The 21,312-nt window shown below is 42.9% G+C and overlaps 1 protein-coding gene and 1 long non-coding RNA gene across 2 annotated transcripts; one reads left to right on the top strand and one right to left on the bottom strand.

The window, feature by feature from the left end:
• The first annotated feature begins 13,389 nt into the window (after positions 1–13,389).
• LOC130570676 (uncharacterized) lies at positions 13,390–13,953 on the top strand. The gene is made up of 3 exons (XR_008964986.1): positions 13,390–13,451; positions 13,631–13,719; positions 13,819–13,953. It is a non-coding gene; the product is annotated as an uncharacterized LOC130570676 (long non-coding RNA).
• Positions 13,954–14,326: 373 nt separating this feature from the next.
• Positions 14,327–18,850, bottom strand: camlg (calcium modulating ligand). Its single transcript, XM_057360282.1, has 4 exons — positions 18,607–18,850; positions 15,853–16,271; positions 15,701–15,766; positions 14,327–15,556 (listed from the first exon to the last, which is right to left on the bottom strand). Exons 1-4 carry the CDS (start codon positions 18,749–18,751, stop codon positions 15,350–15,352), a joined length of 837 nt encoding a protein of 278 aa, XP_057216265.1. The 5' UTR covers positions 18,752–18,850; the 3' UTR covers positions 14,327–15,349.
• Between the last annotated feature and the right edge of the window lie 2,462 nt (positions 18,851–21,312).

Below are 21,312 nucleotides of genomic sequence, written 5' to 3'. Positions count from 1 at the left end.
AAACACAATAGAAACAAACAAATTTGAATAAATGAAAAATAAAATAAACGAAAAACAAAAGAAAAAGGTAAATACCCGCAGGGCTGAGGCTCCCAAGAGAAGGAACTATGATAGAGTTGGATTTTTACAAGAGGAACACTCCACAGACACTCTCATCAATGTGCACTCGAATCACACTACCAAACATTCAGAAGAGGTTATCACCCCATGTATACCATCCTTTACAGGTGCAGGCTAACAGTCATTTCACCTGCTTGCACAATGGGATGCAAGGATCCATGCCTATAGCATGCATACCAACATTACATGCCACTTCAAGTAAATAAATGCAATACGAATAAGCTCATTATACACATACCTGAATGATGAGCAGTCATATAACCTACTAATACAGCACAGAGGGCCATCAGAGCAACAGGAAAAGACGCGCTACAAATCAAAGAAAACATTAATAATACACTCACACTACGAAACAGCTCAGAATAGCTGCATGCTAACAACTGGCACGCTTACCTGCCACCGCCAACAACAGGGGGGTCAGATGTGACGCATACCAGGCTACAACCAATTAGCCCTTAAATAAGACGCCACACTTGCTGATAGGTTAACATAGCTGTCACTCACCAAATTCCATTACACGTGCATGATTTAGCTTAATACGAATATTTTTTTAGTTTAGAATAATTGTCGAACTTGCTTAACTCTTGTTTTCTGGCAACAATATGGCAATATTCCAGGATCATCTCTGTGTGAAAGGCATTACTGATGTATAGCTTTCCTGTGGCTCAGTGGTTAACGCATGGCGCTAGCAACGCCAACGTCATGGGTTCGATCCCAGGGATTGCACATACTCAGATACAAATATATAGTATAATGAAATGTAAGTCGCTTTGGATAAAAGCGTCTGCCAAATGCATAAATGTAAATGTAATATACGACTCGCATTGACAGGTGATCTGCCTGTTTCCATGACAGTCATAAGCTACATTCAGACTGTCACTTCAAATCCGATGTTTGGGCATATCCGATCATATTTAGCAAGTATGTGTAAAATAATGGGTCTGACACAGGGCTTCAGTACCGAGCCAATGCTCACTGATTTCTTGTTAATTTGCAACATGCATGCCAAGCAAAACAGGCAACGTCATAACATAGACTACGGACGTCAGGGCGTCACTTAAAGGAACAGGTACACAATCGCAATACATAACATCTCCCACCCTAAGCATGAAACACAAACATATTCCTATTCACTTTATATTCAGTATGTACTGCTATTATTACTATCAAACAATTATTCACAGTAATGACTTGTTGAACATCAATATACTGTACATAACTAGGGAGGAGAGGTTACTAGCACATCACTTCCACAAGGCGTCTCTACCACGCCTTTCCCTGACTACAAACAGAGCTTGACAGGAGGCTTCACAATTCTGCCTCTTCGGGTGGTGTAGTGTCCTGTGGGCAATGTCTCTTCAGTAGTCTCGAGGTCAGTAGGTGTCACTTGGGTCGAATTAGAATTATCCACAGATTTTGGCTCCTCATTAGACAATGACTCTGACATCTCTGTCCATTGATCCTCACTAAGCAGGTGACGGGGGCCATTGGCAGTTGCTGTGCTCTTACGAAGATGCTGTATATTGCGGCGGTACTCTTTTCTTCCACAGTCTACAACATAGAACCTTGGGACACAGTGTGTTCTCACTACAACTCCAGGAGTCCACTTTTTACTGCCAGGGTGTGGTTGCATTCTTACCTCGTCTCCCGGCTTCAGTGCAGGGCGAGGGCCACTTGCTCTCTTGCTATCATAGTATACCTTCTGAATTCTTTTACCTTCATCCAATTGACGTTTCACTCTGAGAGGGTCATACGACGTTGGAGTAAGCAACAGACGAACAGCAGGTAAGTTGTTACGGGGCCGTCTACCCATCAGAAGCTGAGCTGGTGAAAGATTCACTCTCTCAACTGGCGTTGTTCTGTGGTCAAGCAGCGCAAGATGTTTGTCCAGCGCTTTACACCAAAGTTTCTTAACAGTCTGGACTACTCGCTCGGCCTCACTGTTGGAATGTGGTGTGTGAGGGGATTACGTCTTGTGTGTAATTCCATAGCTTTGGCAAAAATCCTTAAATTAATTTGCTGCATATTGCGGTCCATTATTTGTACGAAGGATGGCAGGAATTCCATGTCTGCTAAATTGAGCTTTGAGCTTTTCTATAACAGCACGGCAATGTGAGTTTTTCAGCTTGTCCACTTGTCTTCAGCTTGTCCAATGTATTTTGAGTAGTAATCCACTAGCAGAACATAGTGGTCTCCTTCAAACTCAAAATGGTCAAAAGCTACCTCTTCAAATGGAAGGTCTGGTGTTTCTGTTGGTTTGAGTGGTTATCTATCTTGTCGGTTTTGGAATTCTGCACATTTACCGCAGTTTTTCACCATTTGCTCAATTTCAGAATCACCTCGCGAGCTCTCTGCTTGCTCTTCACTATTCCTAAATGGGACTGATGTATGAGCTTAAGCACGTGTACTCGCATGGAGGGGGGTACCACTATACGCAGGCCTTTATAAACAACACCATCTGACATGGAGAGCTGACTTCGTGAGTCCCAATATGGTTGCACTACATTAGGCACATCACGCCTATGGTCTGGCCAGCCTTGTGTGATTGTCTGCTGAAGGAAGCTGAGTTCCTCTTTTGTGCAGTCCTGGAGTTCAGAGTATCTCTGCTCGCTAACTGAGACAAAGTCAAGCGCAGAGACGCGTACTCTAGGCCTTCTACCTCTGGCTCCTTTCCAGGTAACTGTGCTCTGGACAGTGTATCGGGCAGTTCCATATCCTTTCCCTCTTCTGTACTTAACAGTCAGATCATACCATTGCAGGCGGAAGCGCATTCTCTGTATGTGCATCGGAATGGAAAGCAGAGGCTTTCTGTATATATCCTCCAGTGGTCTGTGGTCATTTTACACTGTGACGTGGTTTCCGAATATGTAGTTGTGAAATTTGACACAAGCATGGACTATTGAGAGCATCTCTTTCTCAATTTGCGCATAGCGAATTTCTGTATTCGTTAGTGACCTGGATGAAAAAGCGATTGGATGACTGTCCTACAGTAAGACCGCACCAAGGCCATTGCTGCTGGCATCACAGAAAATATCCACTGACTTTACTGGATCAAAGAAATGTAGCACAGGAGACTTCGTGCATAAGTCTTTAAGCTTGTCAAAGGCTTGTTGTTGTGCTGGTTGCCACGCAAACATTGTCTTAGTGGTGCGTCCACTTCACTGAGGTTAGGCAGGAATTTCGACAAATATGTGACGAAACCTAATAAACGACGAACACCATCCTTGTCTGTTGGTGTTGGCATCAACTTGACAGCCTCTATTTTCGATGGGTCTGCCTTCAGGCTGTCTGATGTTATCAGATGTCCTACATAGGGCACTGATGATTGTCTGATGTGGCATTTGTCAAAGTTTAACCTCAGATTGTAGCTTGTGACTCTCTGAATTACTTTGCGTGGTATTTCATCATGTTCCTTCACTGAGGGAGCTGCGATGAGAATATCATCCATGACGCTGGAATATTTCCGGTGCACATTTTAGGCCAAAGGGAAGCGTGAGCCACCTATATCTTCCAATGAGCGTATTACATTTTGTCAGAAGTGATGACGGTTCATCCAACTCTATTCGCAGAAAGCCAGATTTTGCATCCAAGAAGCGCCAGGCATTGCTGAGACCACTTCTTCAATGGTATGCATTGGGTAATGTTCCCTCAGTGCAGATCCTTATTTCCCATTTCGTATTGCTGCTACCATTGAGCTCACCCACTCAGTTGGTTGGTTTACTTTAGTGATGTGTCCATCTTTTTCCATCTCATGCAGTTTTTCAATTATCTTTGTTCTTAACGCTGCAGGTTGTCTGCAGACTGGATGGACCACACCTTTTGCATCTGGATCTATTTTTATTGTGTACTTGCCTGGCAAGGTACTAGTAGTGTGAGACAGCTCTGGGTATTCATCTAGTCCAACCGGCACGTTTTGATTTACTGCCTTTTGGCTGAGATGTGTCTTGTTATTCTCTTTCTTTGTAGACTGCAATGCATCAAGCCGCATAATTAAGCCTAAAGCTTCTGCTGTTGCACCACTAAGCACATTTTCCTGTGAAATATCCACAATCTTGTATTCAGATGGTATTTCGGCGGATTTATGCTTCGTCAGTAGGTCTACCGTAGCCACTGGTTTTAGCTTGTGGTTTGAGTATGACTTTAACACTCGATTAGAACGTTTGAGCTCGCCATTATGCATAAGTGACTGGTAATTACTCAAAGTTAAAGTGTTGCATTTTGCACCGGTGTCAATTCTGAATGGTACCTTCTGAGACAAAATTTCAATGTCCACTGTCCACTTATCTTCATCGTGTTCATCTGTTTGTGTCAGATTTATTATCAGTATCTCTTCATCCTCTGAATCTGATTGCAGCTGCACACTGACTGCATTTACCGATCTTTTGTGACATACTGCCACCCAGTGGTTTGGTTTGTGACAGTAGGAACACACAGGGCCTTTAGAGTCGCTGGACATTTTCCTTGGTTCCATTTGTGTTGAGGGTCTTTACCACAACTTGAACAGCTTTTTTGTTGCACCGTTTGCTTTTATTTCTGCACAAATCTTGTTGGATTTTCTCTGTAGGTTTTCTTATTTGCGATTTGGTATTTTGCTTTTACTTTTATAGCTTGCACTTGAGATTCTTCCTCTCTGACTATTTTCATCTGCTTCTTTGACAGTTCAAATTGCTAAACTATTTCTATGGCTTTTTGGTAACGTTAGATCTTCACCTTTGTCTAACAGTCTCTCTTGTACACGCTTTTCTCATACACCCGCGATTATTGCATCAATTAACATACCATCTGGATCAGAAGATCATGAGCAGAAGTCTCTAATCTTTCACAAAGTGATCAAAACTTTAGGCGAGTGCTTGTTTTCTTTGCTTGTAGTGGTGTCTGGCTATTCTTTTGTTTTTCCTTGGCCTCGTGTAGTTTGCGAATTAATCCAGAACTTTAGATGGGTCATCTTTCTCACCTTCGCCCCATTGTAGCGTCTTGTATATCTCTCTGCCTGCACGCTGTTTCGCTGATTGCTCCGATATCGGGCCGTAAAAGACGAATGTGACGTGGCTCCGAAATCTTTCAAACTCCTGATAAAGATCTGGAGCATCCCAGTCGATTCTTGGGTGATCGAACTGGGACGCCATAATTAAATATCTGTTCCTCACAGATTTCTGGCAGCATGTAAAATAATGCGTCTGAGACAGGGCTTCAGTACCGAGCCATGCTCACTGATTATTGTTACTCTGCAACATGCACGCCAAGCAAAACAGGCAATGTCATAACGTAGATTACGGACGTCAGGGCGTCACTTAAAGGACCAGGTACACAATAGCAATACATTACAGTATGAACAGTATGGTAAATAAACGTTTTCAGGCAATCGTCCAACATGTATAGTTTTAAACGATTCATTGATATCGATATGAATTCATTTCAACATCTAAAAAGATATGTACAGTATGTGTAATTTATACTCAAAGACAATAAAATGTATACTTATTGACCAGGTTGACGTTCTGTCTGGATCAACCTTAGCTAACCACGTGTGTGCTTACTCGATATCTCTTACTCATTTTCATAATTATTTTATTTTTCATTTTATTTTTTTGTCTGTCTCTAGCCTATGTGATGGCCTTTTCTGGTAACATATTCTTCTGACCCTGTTTACTTACATTAATACATAACGTCACTACAGTAGGCTTATATGTAAACCATTTCAATTTAGCTGCACACCTACTTAAGTTATTTATTATTTTAAGTCGTTATTCATAGTACAACTTCCTACAAAATGGAGAGCCCCATATTCAGAACTAACAATTAATCACAGGTGAGAACATCACAGTCAACCTAATAATTAGCCAGCAAACAATTTTCTTAAATGTGTATTAAGAAAACAAAAGATCAGTAATTGAGCACCAACAATCACAAACATGTTCAAACTCGAATTGAAAACTTCATTCCCATATGGAATAAAATAAATTATCATATTATGTAATGTACACATAAAATACATTTTTGTTAAAATAGCTTAATGATCCTGATTAAAATTTATGTGCACCTAATGTGAGTTTTATCATGTTTGTGATTGTTAGTGCTCGATTAATCTTGTTTTCTTAATAGCAATTGTTGGCTGGCTAATTAGGCCTAATATGTTGTGATGTTATTGATCTCATCTGTAATAATACTTGGAAGTAATAAAAATGTGTTCAAGAATGCATTTTACATAATACTGCACTTTAAACCAATAGCTTGTCTAATAAATACATAAATGACTTACAGACACATATGTGGCAATGTTTTAATGACATTGTAACAAGAGTTCAAGGGAAATAGGAAGGAAGAGGCTGGAATCAGGGTAGAGCTGACGACTACAAAGTTTATTCCGTAATACTATACACAAGCGCTGTACGCGCATATATCAAAAACTCCCACTTCCGTGGATGAAACAGTCTTTACTGGACCGAGCCTCTTGCTTCAGTTCGCAGCTCGCTCGTCCAGAGTTCCGCATATCCAGCCGTCAGCTCCGGTCTCTCTCCTCGACTGTCTCTGCCTTGCTGGTTTTTAAGTTCTGTGTTCATTATTTGTGCGAGCGCCACTCACTCACCGCTCGTCTCCTCACTCTCTCTCCTGCTGCAGACTTCGCTGAACCACGCCCCCCTTGCCACATACCCCCACCGCCGGACTCAGGCCGGGGAGCCATCCGGCCTGCAGTCTCCCCCCCCCTTTGCCGGCAGAGGAAGTCGGCCACAGCCATCTGTGCACCTGGCCTGTGGACCACCTTGAATTTAAAAGGCTGTAAAGCAAGATACCAACGGGTGATCCGGGCATTGGTGTCTTTCATGCGGTGGAGCCATTGGAGGGGAGCGTAGTCCGAACAGAGGGTGAATTCCCGCCCCAGCAGGTAGTATCTGAGGGTGAGGACAGCCCACCGGATGGCCAAACACTCCTTCTCTATGGTGCTGTACCTAGCTTCCTTGCGGCTCAGGTACAGCACCGGCCGTTCCTCACCCTCCACCAGCTGGGACAGTACTGCACCCAGCCCTCTGTCCGACACGTCGGTCTGCAGGATAAAAGGGAGAGAAAAGTTAGGAGAATGTAAGAGCAGCCCGCCACACAGGGCAGCCTTCAATTTGGTAAAGGCCTGCTGGAACCGCTCCATCCACTGGACCGTATCTGGTACTTCCTTTTTAGTGAGATCAGTCAGCGGGTTGGTGAGTTCCGAATATTTAGGTACAAACCGTCTATAATATCCCGCCAACCCCAGGAACTGTCTCACCTCCTTTTTGGTCTTAGGCCTCGGGCAGGCCGCAATTGCTGCGGTCTTATCAATTTGGGGACGCACCTGCCCATGACCTAAGTGGAAGCCCAGATACTTGACCTCCACCCGCCCAATCGCACACTTCTTCGGATTAGCCGTGAGCCCAGCCTCCCTCAGCTACCTCAGGACCGCTCTCAGATGCTCCATATGCCGCTGCCAATCGTTACTATGGATGATGATATCGTCTAGGTAAGCAGCGGCATACGTCGCATGGGGTCGGAGGACAAGGTCCATGAGGCGCTGGAAGGTGGCCGGGGCTCCAAACAATCCGAACGGAAGAGTTACGAATTGGTGTAATCCGAATGGCGTGGTAAAGGCTGTCTTTTCCTTGGATACTGGTGTTAGGGGTATCTGCCAGTACCCTTTTGTTAAGTCCAGCGTCGAATAAAAATGAGCAGAGCCCAGCCGGTCCAACAATTCGTCGACCCGGGGCATTGGGTAAGCGTCGAATTTCGACACTGTATTAACTTTGCGGTAGTCCACGCAGAACCTAACCGAGCCGTCCGTTTTGGGAACCAAAACTATCGGGCTCGCCCAGTCACTGTTGGACTCTTCTATTACCCCCAAATCTAACATGGCCTCTAATTCTGCCTGAACCACCTTTTTTTTGTGTTCAGGTAAACGGTAGGCTCTACTACGCACCACTACCCCCGGTTCGGTTTCGACATGGTGCTGTAAGAGATTTGTTCGGCCCGGAAGGGGAGAAAACACGTCAGCAAACTCCGCTTGTAGGCGGGCCAGGTCAGTGAGCTGCGAGGGTGAGAGGTGGTCTCCCCCCGGGGCCCTCCCCCCGGGGCCAGAGCAATGGAATGCGGTTTAATATTTGCTTCTGGCCCGAGATCCTCCTCTGCGGATACCACCGTCGCCAGCATCACTGCCTCCTCCTCGCTCCATTTTTTAAGGAGGTTGAGGTGGTATATTTGACGTGCGCCTCCCCTATCCGTCGAGTATGATATAGGCAGTGTTAATTTCGTTAACGAAAACTATGACGAAAAGTATTCGTTAACGACATGTTTTCACTGACGAAAACGAGACGATAACTAAATAAAAATGAATGCATTATAACGAAAACTGTAATAAAAATATACTGACATTTTCGTCAACTAATAAAAACGAGACGAAAATATTCTTGTCCCACCTGGCGGACATCAGTTTGCGCGCATGTGCTGCTTATCTCATATAAACGGAGAGAGAAGTCTCTGGGAGAAGGGGAAGCACACACATGTATTCTGTGTCTCCACGCGGGTTACAAAGCGTCTTATTTTCTTCACGATCGCCGGTAAAACGCCGCAAACTTGAAGCGCGACTGCAGGCGAGTCACCCCGAAACACATTACGAAGGCAAGCTCAAAGGTTTTATATGCCAATGTTAACTTAACACGAGCTGCTGCATAACGTGAAATGCAACATAGAGTCAGCCAAAAGAAACCAGCGCTGTCCTCTACTGATTATAGAAGTGATGAAGTGAGTCAAACTGTACATTCCAACCAAATATGTAACATGTTTGCATGACTAAAGAAATGTAATACAATTTATATAATATGTCTTTTTGAAAGCTATTCTCATTCATTGCTGTCTCAAGCAAAGACAGTGCGCTCTTTCTTCAAATAGGCATGCCATGAGCCAATAGCCTTTGAGTGTGAGCCCTGTCAGAGCGTTTCATTGGTTGAATGAACTGAATGAATACGCCCTACTTAACGAGTCAATTGAGTCAAATGGAATTGAACGAACTGGAACATGTCGTTCATGGTCTAATACTCTGCGTTCCAACAATGCATATCTAGTTACTGGAATTTTCTGAAAAATAAAGGTAATGACCTGGTTTAATTTCATTCTAAGGTGAAGTAAATTATGTCAAAACAGTTGAATCTTTGTATGGAACATTTAATTACACCAAGTAAATGATTTAAACCATTTAGATTTTAGTAGACTAAATATAATGTATATTTATTCGACTAAAATGTTTTTCATATTTCGTCGACTAAAACTAGACTAAAACTAAAATGATGGGGTTGACTAAAATGTGACTAAAACTAAATTGCATTTTCGTCAAAAGACTATGACTAAAACTAAATCAAAATTTGCTGTCAAAATTAACACTGCCTCATAGTCGAGGTCCCCGACTTGCCGTGTGACCTCAAAGGGTCCTTGCCACTTCGCAAGTAATTTGGAGCTAGATGTCGGGAGCAATACAAGCACTTTCTCTCCCGGCGTGAATTTTCTAGGTTAGAACCCCGATTATACAGACGGCTTTGTTTGTCCTGGGCCTGTAGCAAATTCTCCAGACAGCCGCCCCAGTGTTGGAGTTTTGCTCTCAGGTCCAGGACATATTGAATTTCATTCTTACTCGAAGAAGGCCCGTCCTCCCGTTCTCCTTCAGGACGTCCAGACCCCACGGGGCTGAGCCCATAGAGGAGCTCAAAGGGGGAAAACCCCGTGGAGGCTTGGGGGACCTCTCGTAATAAGAGGGGCTCTAACCATTTATCCCAATTCTTGGCGTCCTCGTGAACGAACTTACGAATCATGGTTTTCAACTCAACTCAACTTTATTTATATAGCGCTTTTACAATTTTCATTGTTACAAAGCAGCTGCACATGAGACACATTGACTACAAGCAAAACAATCAAAGTTGTACCTGCAAAAACAAGAAAAGGTTGAAACACAGAAGACAGACACACCCACACACAAAACACTCCACACACACAACACGCACCAACACACACAGACACAAGAGACACACACACACACACACGGATGCGCACGCACACACACACAACACACACACACACACACACACACACACACACACACACACACACACACACACACACACACACACACACACACACACACACGTACGTACACAGACAAGTACGCACACACACACACGCTCAGTGAGAGCACACATTTAGGATAAAGGAGAGAGAAGCACAGGTCAAATATAACAGATAATAAATTCCTATATGCAATATTAATTAAGTAAAACTTTAAGATTCTAAAGCAGCCCCCCCGGTCAGGCAGATAGTGCAAAAACAGTATGCAAACGGTGGCGAGGAACCCAAAACTCTAATCGAGAAAAAAAACCTCAGGAGAACCCAGGCCCAACCAGGGGATTCCAGTTCCCCTCTGGCAAAAGCTGCTGCCTCTGCACAAGCTCCAGAGAACTTGCACAACAAGGCTAAATAAAATAAATAAACTTAATAATAAAATAAATTATAGTTTAAGATTATCATTAATAATCTAATAGCATTTGAAGTTTTGTGGTGAAGACATGTCAAGAGACCGCGTCCTTCTTTATCCAGCTCTATCATCTCAGCTCTTGTCAGGTCCCCACTTCCCATTCTCCGCTCTACCATCAGGTCAGGCCATGAACTGCATCCTGCTCGCTGTGGTAACCTTGGAACAATGAGACAAGACTGGCTGAGAGTAGAGTACTGTTCTGTACTCTTTGATGCAACAAGTACATCAGTTGTCAGTTTCAACGTGCGATTAAATCGTTCCACCAGTCCGTCGGTCTGTGGGTGGAAGACGCAGGTGCGAATCGATTTAATGCCCAGTAATTCATACAGTTCGCGTAGCGTACGTGACATGAACGCCGTGCCTTGATCGGTGAGGATCTCGCGGGGGATCCCCACCCGGGAGATGATCCGAAACAGGGCATCCGCAACACTTTTCGCGGAAAAGCTGCAGAGCGGCACTGCTTTGGGATATCGCGTTGCATAGTCCACCAGGACCAATGCAAAGCGATATCCCCGTGCAGATCGCTCTAATGGCCCGATGAGGTCCATACCAATTCTCTCGAAGGGGACCTGCATTAACGGAAGAGGGCGCAAAGGCGCTTTTGGGGTGGCCGGTGGGTTTACCAACTGACATTCGCGGCAAGACGCGCACCACCTGCGCACGTTGTCGTGAATGCCCGGCCAAAAGAATCGGGCCATGAGGCGACTCAGTGTATTGCCCTGCCCTAAGTGACCTGCCATTGGGTTACTATGAGCCGCCTGGAAAAGCATTTCCCGAAGGCTTTTCGGAATCAACAACTGGGTTATATCTTCCTTTGTCTGAGTGTCTTGGGTCACTCGATATAACCAATTCTTTCTTATAGCAAAATACGGGTAGGAGAGGGCACGTGTGGGCTGAACCGGCTGTCCGTCGATGGATGCAACCTGCTCAAACGCCCGTTTCAGCGTCGCATCCTGGGCCTGCTCGAGGGGGAAGTCATCGCGATCTGAGAGTACCAACCTCTCAATCTCGCGCGCCTCCCCGGAGTTCGGCTCCGACGAACCCGGCTCCACACTACCCACATGCACACAGCCTCCCCTACCGTGCTCATGGCTAGTCGGGGACCCGGATCATGGTCCCCACGTCCATCACCGGGCATCGGTCTATGTAATGGTCCGGGTCCCTCGCCAACAAGCCGGCCCAGGCTTTCTCGCCACCCCTATGGCAGGGAGTGGGCCCGCTAACTGGCGTGGGGAGGGCGAGGCAGGCGGGTTGTAGGGCGGGGTGTAGAGATGGCTGGTCGTCTCCAGCCTGGCGGACCTGCCGGCCAAGGTCCCCCCTCCAGGCTCCGCGTCCCCGGGGTCCTCCCCTCGGCGGGACCGGTGGGCGGGACCGTGGTGCTGGTATCGGTCGGGCTGCGGGCGTGGGGAGAAAGACCGCTGGTAAGATTTCCCCGACTCCAGGGCACGCAACCAGGTGGTCATCCACCAGCTGGATGGCCGAGTCCAGCGACGTCGGACGGTGGCACTGGACCCAGGCCGCTGTTCTCCGGGGCAGACATGACGTGAACTGCTCCAGTACCACCTTGTCCATGATGCTCGCGACGTCGCTTCCCCCAGCCATCAGCCATTTGTGGCAGGAGTCCCGGAGCTGCTGAGCTAGCAGGTAGGGTCGGCCGGTTTCCGCCAACCCCAGCGATCGGAATCGCTGGCGGTACTCCTCAGGGCTCCGGCCAACCCGCTGCAAGATGGCCTTCTTCAGCTCAGCGTACACCAGGAGATTCTCCGGGGGTAATTGCTGCGCCACCACCTGGGCCTCTCCAGACAGAAGCGGTATGAGGCGTAGGGCCCACTGATCCTCCGGCCAACCCCTCGCGACCGCTACCCACTCAAAGAGCTCGAGGAAGGCCTCGGGATCGTCCTGTGGGCCCATTTTCTGGAGGACCAGGTCGGCGCGAGGCCCCGTCTGAACCTCCCGGTGCACCCAGCTCCGGAACGACTCGCGGTCCTCTTGCTGAGCCAGGAGGACCGCCTGGAAACGTACATCCTGGTCCTCCCGGAGCTGCAGCAGCGCTCGATATTGTTCCTGATGGAGGACCGTGAGTGACGAAATCACCTCCGCAAACGGCGAACCGGACGGTACGGACCCCCGGTCGCGGCGCTCCTACTTCCTTCCATCCCGGGTTTCGGCACCAGTGTAACAAGAGTTCAAGGGAAATAGGAAGGAAGAGGCTGGAATCAGGGTAGAGCTGACGACTACAAAGTTTATTCCTTAATACTATACACAAGCGCTGAAAGCGCATAAATCAAAAACTCCCACTTCCGTGGATGAAACAGTCTTTACTGGCTCCGAGCCTCTCGCTTCAGTTCGCAGCTCGCTCGTCCAGAGTTCCGCATATCCAGCCATCAGCTCCGGTCTCTCTCCTCGACTGTCTCTGCCTTGCTGGCTTTTAAGCCTCTCCACGCCAGTTACTGGAATAAGGCACAGGTGTTCATTATTTGTGCGAGCGCCACTCACTCACCGCTCGTCTCCTCACTCTCTCTCCTGCTGCAGACTTCGCTGAACCACGCCCCCCTTGCCACGGACATCATCAATTTTCTTTGCACAGTCCATCATCAGTGGCCAAAAGAAATCAAATTGGCTTGACATATTTTGCAATCCTTCTGCCAAGAGACCATGCTTGTGCCTGTATACATTTACAATCAGGACCAAATTGATGACCTACTTTCACCTCACTTCATTTCTGGACAGGACACCCACACAGACTCACAGTGACACAATCAAGTTTATTATGGATGTCCTTTTTCCAGAGGTGGGTCCTGTGTTAGCTGTGCTCCTCAGATTTATTTTGTAATTGCTTTAAAAAAAACATTTAATTTAGAAAGGACACTCAGTTTTGTTGTACAAAAAAATAAAAACATAATTTTGATACTGAAATGATACTACTTGTTTGGGGTGTGACCCATCTTGACTTAACTCTTTCTTTGATAGTCCATCATCTGTTCCCTTGCTGTTTTGGAAAATCTCACCATGCTGGAGGCTGAGGAGGAATTTCTACAAGGGCCTGTCATTGACATAAGGTATGTAAGGATGCTATAAAGGAGAAATGGTCAAGCATGACATCCTGCCATTATTTCCCATAACAATTTTCTCTACAACTTTACACTTTCTTTTATCAGTGAGCGGGAGCAGTTTGACAGGAGGATTAAGAACATTTTGAAGAAGAGTGGCAACCCATAGGAGTCATTATCGAGAGCCATCCTATAATGATCATCAATCCTGTTTTTGATAATGGTCTTAATAAATAATGTTGTTCACAAGAAACTTGTCACTTTTTTCTTAGAAGATAAAAGACCTTAGAAATTTCTTAAAGCGGTGAATTGTGTTTTTCTTCATTAAATAGTACGCAGGACACTGTTCTAAATGCACGGCAGATATTTAATTGATGGGTCATATGGTTGCACTTAATGTTTTATGGGCTAAATATGGTTAATATTTGAATGTAACTTTATACATGCCTATACATTCACAACAAACACTCAAGTGCCACTGTGTTCATTAAAAAAGTTTACTGTAGTAACTATATTTTTGTGGAAACGTTTTATTGCAGTCCGAAAGAAGATTGTCAAGGTTTACACCTATTATTACTGTTCGTTCATGTCAAAAAATCACACAGATCAACACAATTCAGAATGACACTTTTATTTTTGTGGATTTAGCAGGAGTCTCCCTCCAATAATAAAAGGAATTATTACAATCAAAGAAGCAGTTTCATAAATAAGCACGTCAGGGCAAAAACAACACAGTAACACGTCAGAGGATGGTTCACAGGATTATGTAAACATTAATGACGCTAATCATTAATGAAACAATGAGCTAATGGTGATATAAATATGAATTTGCAAACAGATCCAACAAAAATGCAGAAAGTCTTGAAAAATGTTTGTTGAGCTCTGGAACCTCGGTTATTTTAATGACACATGCATACATGAACAGCATTAATGTTTTTACTAACACATGACCAGCAAGAAACAAAACACGTGTCCATGTGACTGATATCAAAGGCAATCAATGTTATAGTATGTACATATGTTTGAAAGTCTAAACAATAGCAATCACTTTAAAGCATTTAAATCAAGGAATTTAAAATCACCGTAAGATCATAAATCTTAACCGATTAGTGTAGGGCTGGTTATGTTGGGCTAAGGGCAAAAGATGGAATCTCATTAAATCTGACAGAGCAAAACTAAACAAAATTGAAATTACACGAAAAGAAACTACATTTTGTAAATAGGCCTGCATTCAAAAATTCACACCGAGCAATGGCGCTTCTAATTACAGTAATACAACGTAAGAATGTTTACATGTGAGGAAAAAAGGTTTATTTTCTTTAGACTTTGTTGAGAAGCATGGGCATGGACTTGATAGTCTTTGTGAGACAGACCCAAAATAAACGAGTAAAGAACGCACCCCGCTGTTCACAAACTTCACTAGTTTCTGTGGTCAAACCCACCCCCGTACGAAACACTATGTTGTAAGTCAAATCTAGAAAATGCTTTAAGAAATGATCTTGTTCACAGGCTTTATGGACATATGCAAAAGTAAATCACCATTCAGCTCTCTGTAAACCGTATCAATATTTCACAGCAGTCTTTTGAAGCAGGATTTCGTATGTTTAGTGTTAAACAAGCCTTTGACAGATACAAGACTCTACGGTTTGTTCCATAACGCCATTTCAGAGCCAAACAGCAGAAGCAGCTCATGACACATGATGAAGGTGAAGAAATAAACACAGAGGTCTGAGAAGACGTCACTCATTTTCCTGTAGGTGTCCATTGATCGATTGATCACTTCAGCAGGAATCCCGGACAGCAGGAGAGCAGCGGTCAACATTGTCGTCTTGGTCTTTTTCTCCACCTGATGAAGCAAACAAGACACTTTCATCTGAGAAAGGGACAGCATCATTTAAAACAAGAGAACAACGCTGGATATTTTGTTGACCAGTCCTTTATAAAATCCACCGTCATTAACACACAAGTTAATACCACAGAAATAACAAACCTTTGGAAAATATTTATGCAATCCCATGTAGCCCAGCTCAAGAGTGAGGAATGGTGCAAATATGGACTGGAAAAACAAAAGACACAGTATTCAGATTAGCGTTTGCTAAAACAAAAACCTTCGGGTCTCGCCTGTGCCTCTATAACACTCACCAAATACTGGCAAACAAAGATGCGCACGAAGACAGCAAGAGTAACGCTGCCGGCCAGTCTGAAGAAACGGAACGAGTCCAACTCCTCTACGTCTGCGCTATCGTCCTCCTGAACCGCTTTCTCATTGGCCAGCTGTCCTCTTAGCTTCATTGCATCATCAAAGCGACACAGGTACTTGTGCAACCCCCTGCGAGGAGAGCGAGAGTGTTCTTCCCTCGACAGCTCCCCGCGAGGTCTCTGTCGCACTCCATGTGACGCTTCATCCTCACCTGCAACATCGTCGCTGTCGACTCTCTCGGACGGATCAGTGTTGCTCCCAGCGGCCTCGGACACGTGTGGCGAGATTCTCTTTGGGGAGGACCAGGGCTCGTTCCTGTCCAGATCCAGATATAAAAGTGGCTCCACGACACCGCCAGCAGCTGCTTAGACACAAAAACAGAGAAAGATGCGCATGACTCTTACAATACAAACCCGTGTGTGATGTCCATGAATGATAGTCAGGTGAATAAAAGGAAATAAAACAGGATGAACCTCATTTACACAATGAGAATATAGTTGTCATACATTAATTTTCATAGGACTTTTTTTTAGGGGTGCTGCGATACAAAAATATCATATGTATTGTAGAGTTATGGTGAAACTTTTACAGGCTGACATCTGTTTAATGCTGTTTGTTGTGCTGCCAACTGGTGACCTGTGTCAACATATATAATGTTTTTTTTCAGTGTTGTGCTTTTACGGCTTTAAAGACCCCCTGTGGTGAAAATCAAGTTTTTAATGTTGTTTATATGTTAATGTGGTGTTTTAAATGTGTTAAGACAAACCATGTGCAAATGTATCATTTTAAACCATTGCTAAGTATTTTCTCCATAAAACTGTAGTTGACTATAGACAGTTTAAAAAATGCGGTTTGAAACGGCCTCTGGTTAATGATGTCATAAACCTGTAACCAATCACATCAACTCATTTGACCCCTGTGGATCAGCAGTTTGAAGCATATATTTGCAAAGATGACACATAGATTGCAATGCTTTGTCAGCTCTGTTTCACTTTCAGTTTAAGCAGCGTCTGAACTGCCGATGTCATGACAAATTCTGCCCCCGTGTGAATTTTTTTGTAAACTTAAATTTGAATGTCATTTTAACATTTTTATTTTACACAGCGTATTTAGCTTGCTATAAGCTAACGCAGCTTTGGTTAGCCATACAACAACATATAGAGAATACTTTGTGATCAGGCATTACAACTATGTACTAGATTGGTTCCTAAGCAGACACAATTCACATGGGGAGCAGAATTTGGCCGTTCTTAATTCCAAGAACAGACTTGTGTTCTCGTGGAGACCGGTCTTGCCAGGCAGCATCGGAAGAACGAACTTGGATGGATGCACCGCAGTGATTTCTGGGACTTCAAGCAGGTTCTGTACGCGCGCCAGACTGCCTTCCATGCATCCTTGATATCAAGGACACATCCGGGTTATTTCATGCGGTCTCTGTTCTTGTGTACTTTGGTATTGGAATCAGACTTTGACGGTTGATGATGACGTAGGGCGAGAACACGAGGACACAAGATCGCTGAAAAACAGCCTTTGTCATGACATTGAGTGGAGGCGGTGCTAATTTGCATATTCATGTATCATGTGTATACTTAATAAAGCTGAAGTGCAGACTAGTTACATTCAAGCTATTTTAAGGCAGAAAAATATTTTCACAAGAAACAACTTTTAAATATGTAATTTTGATGGTCAAATATTAATTTTAAGTGACACATTTATCGACCACAGGGGGACTTTAATAAGTTCTTCCTTGAGGGTTGGCTTTCTTAATTCCTTTCTGAATTTTATATTAAAATGTAATTTTATCTTTTAGTGACATACCTATTTATAACTCAATTCTATAACAAATATGAACAAAATTATCAATATTTTGTAAACAAGCGGTTATTTAAATTTTAGTGTCATCCTTTAAATTTCGTTCAAAACAAAGCATCCTGTGTTGCATCTAATTGTGAACTGAGTGAGTGCATCTTTATGCCACTGCACATTTTTGTCAAGACACATATCTTAACGCCTTAACTGCAAAATAAAAGCCCTCAGCAATTTACTCACGTGACAATTATCAAATAAAACAAGTGGGATTGTCTGGGGCCTGGTTTAACAAATTGTTATTCAAATTATAATTTAAACCTAAACAAACAGAAAGCTTTACCTTGCTCTAAATTGTAAACAACCATTTGTCGCGTTAACCATTAATAACACCTTCTTTATGCAAAAACGTCGATTGATTGTATTATATTAATGGCACAGATGATGCGCTTAAACGCAGGCGCTGCGCAGACCGATCGTATGACATCATAGTACCACGAGAGCGACTCTAGACCTGTGCTTTCCAATCGCTCTAACGGTAGTTTGATGTCATACGTCGATCGGTCTACGCAGCACCGCATAAAGTCGAAAGCACCTATTCTCGCGTCGAGCAGCTGTCATTTTGAGCAAGACGGCAAATACTCGATCCCTATCCAGTATAATAACAACTAACGTTACAATACGATCCCTATCCGGTATAATAACAACTAACGTTACAATACGATCCCTATCCGGTATAATAACAACTAACGTTACAATACGATCCCTATCCAGTATAATAACAACTAACGTTACAATACGATCCCTATCCGGTATAATAACAACTAACGTTACAATACGATCCCTATCCGGTATAAAAACAACTACAATGAGTATTCGGAGGAACGCACACGCGTCACTGTCGCTGAAGCCCACGATCTTCTTCATGCGATCCTCTGAATTTAGCAGCAGTTTCCTCCTGCGGATCTCCGCGCGTCTCTGGGCGGCGCGTTTCTCCTGCTGTTCACTGCTCTCCATCTCCTCATTTAACTCCATACCTCGCGTTATTACTGATAGATCAGATATTAATAAGGATCAGTCGACTCATCCGTTATTGTTGGGGCGGTACCTCACGCGCAACATGATGACGTCAGACCAAACACGGGTCTCTAAAGTACGACGAAATATGTTTCAAAATAAAAGTTCACCTCCACAACGTCGACATACCAAACAAACTCAGATGGATCTGTTTTATAGTGTCTATGTGATTAACACATACAATACAGTTAAGATCAGTGGCGTCAGCTTATGTTCTCATAGCATTATATATAGTGAAGGATATTTTGGATATCTATAATTAGCATTTCTATATAGGCAAAAGAAATGCTAAAACAGTTGTATCTTTTGTTAGTCCTAACATAATTCTCATAGTTTCCTTTTGCGTTTTTCCCACAGAGTTTACTATTTTCAGGGGTTAAAGCAAAAAAAAAATCCTGAGCCTGAACATTTTTTTGCGGGGTTGCGAGAGTAGACACATAGGCAGGGTTATTTGTCAAACAAACAAGAAAATTATTTCCCTTGAAACTAACTAGTAACATGCCGTTTTGAGATTCTCAGACAGACGTTTCTTAAACTTTGATGCCATGTGTGTATGGATCACCGAATGACTCGAAAGAAATGTGGGCATAATTATAACCCACAAAACCAGTTTTATGCAATTATGGTATATAAAAAATTCAACATAATAAAAATCCTACTTTTTAAAAAGAAAACAAACAAGACTCACATTTTTGTTCTATTGAGGGTGGCATTTTGAGAGCAAAGTAAAGTGACTAGATCTCTGAAGAATTATGTGCACTTGTAAACTTGTAATTTAATCATTAGTTTCATAGGTATTAATGGTGATAATATGGCACAAGTCACATCCACAACACATAGTAATGAGATCACAGTTGGTCAAAGCAGGTTATCATAAATGAGCCCTCAAAAAAGCGAAAGTGATCACCTTTTTGAGCTCGTTAATTTTTTATAATAATTAGTGGAGGCAGATTTATTTTCCATTTTGAAACTCCTACTGGCAAATTTTGAACTACAAACTGAAAAGAAAACAATATAAATTCCTATTAAAGTTACAAAGGTTACGGAGTCAGCAGTGTGTGGTTCTCTTTTCATTTGAGTCATATCAGCCACATAGACTAGCAGGAATATCTATGGAGGACTAAACCTGCAAAAATTATAAATAAATAAATGTATAAATAAATAAATATATAAACGAATAAATGTAATAATATGAAAATAAATAAAGGAATGAATGGTTTGATAAAACAAAATAATTCGTTTTAGCTATTATTGATCTTAGCTTTAACTTTTCTTTTCATTTTTTAAATTGATTTTTTATTTTTTGTGTCCATTTTTTATTTTTTGTGTCCATTTTTTAATTATTTTTAATTATTATTATTTTTTATTTTTAGATTATTTTATTTATCATTTCCTTTTATTTTTACATTTATTTATTTATACGTTTATTTATTTATTATCGCATGTATTTATTTCCACTTTTATTTATTTATTCTTGAATTTATTCTTACTTTTCTGTGTCTTGTATGATAATTAGATGGGTTGGTCTTGCCTACTATTGGTTCAGCGTAGATTGAAGCGTTTGATCGATTACTCTTGACTTGTTTTGGACTAACGTCACGTCACTCACTGATCGTTTGCTTCGTGTATAACGTTAAGTAACTATGTCGGGCGCACAATTAGCTAGAGAGTTACAGCATTTAGCCAGTGAAGTCGATAACCATGCATCAAATGACTATGTGTCATTCAGATTAGATGCACTTATTGATGATTTATTACAGATTGACGGCGAGATAAATGACAAAGTTCTTCCTCAGTTGTTAGCCTCTTTGCAGCACATTCAAAATCTTTGCGAGTCAGAGGGTGCTATGGTGGCGTTACAGTTCAACTGGTGAAAATCATAAAGCACAAAATGTAATAAGGTTTAACTACACAGATGAGCTTGTAAACCGAAGTCGCAAGCTAACGCTTTGTCAAAGTGATAGTTATAAGCAGCCTTTCGGTTAGAAAAAGCGTAAAGATTTAATGTAACATGATGTAACAATGTAAATGAATTGAGACATAGTGAACTTAAGTCACAAGTTAACACGGTAGTAATGAGCATCGTTCTTTCACTACAGGGGCCATCAAATGGAAACCATTCCTTCTAAAAAGACGTGGTTACTAAACGGTACTCGTAAACTACATTTCATAAGAGATAAATAACACAGAGGTCACAAGTTAAAACGGGCATATTCCCTTGATTCATACAGCTGCATATTGTTGTGTGACGATATTATTGCAAAGATCTGCAGCAGCTAGCCTCGTGAAATAGCTTAGTGTGATTGTTACCGTAGTGACACGCTGCCTCGCTTTATTGTATGGGTACGAATCCCGTGTCAAATCGCTTTATTTATTTTTTCACCTCGCTTCAGCCGTTACGGGCGATCATACCAATAATTTGCAATCTTAACAAGAATGTCAAAATCATGTAACAAGAAAGTCTGTGTTTATTAGACATCTTAATATCAAGTCGTCTTGTGCTTTCAGAATCGACGAAT

Source organism: Triplophysa rosa, linkage group LG19, assembly GCF_024868665.1.
Source record: "Triplophysa rosa linkage group LG19, Trosa_1v2, whole genome shotgun sequence".
Taxonomy (NCBI): Eukaryota; Metazoa; Chordata; class Actinopteri; order Cypriniformes; family Nemacheilidae; genus Triplophysa; species Triplophysa rosa.
Note: the sequence above shows the minus strand (reverse complement) of the source record. Positions and strands in the feature narration are given on the sequence as shown.

Bases quoted from the DNA above. Each gene is read 5' to 3' on its own strand.
- camlg (XM_057360282.1), bottom strand. From the start codon at position 18,751: ATGGAGTTAAATGAGGAGATGGAGAGCAGTGAACAGCAGGAGAAACGC. The intron at 15,767-15,852 runs GTGAGTGTTATA...TTGTTTTTCCAG, and splicing joins TCTTTGTTTGCCAGTATTTG to TCCATATTTGCACCATTCCT. The intron at 15,557-15,700 runs GTTTGTTATTTC...TTGCTTCATCAG, and splicing joins TGCATAAATATTTTCCAAAG to GTGGAGAAAAAGACCAAGAC.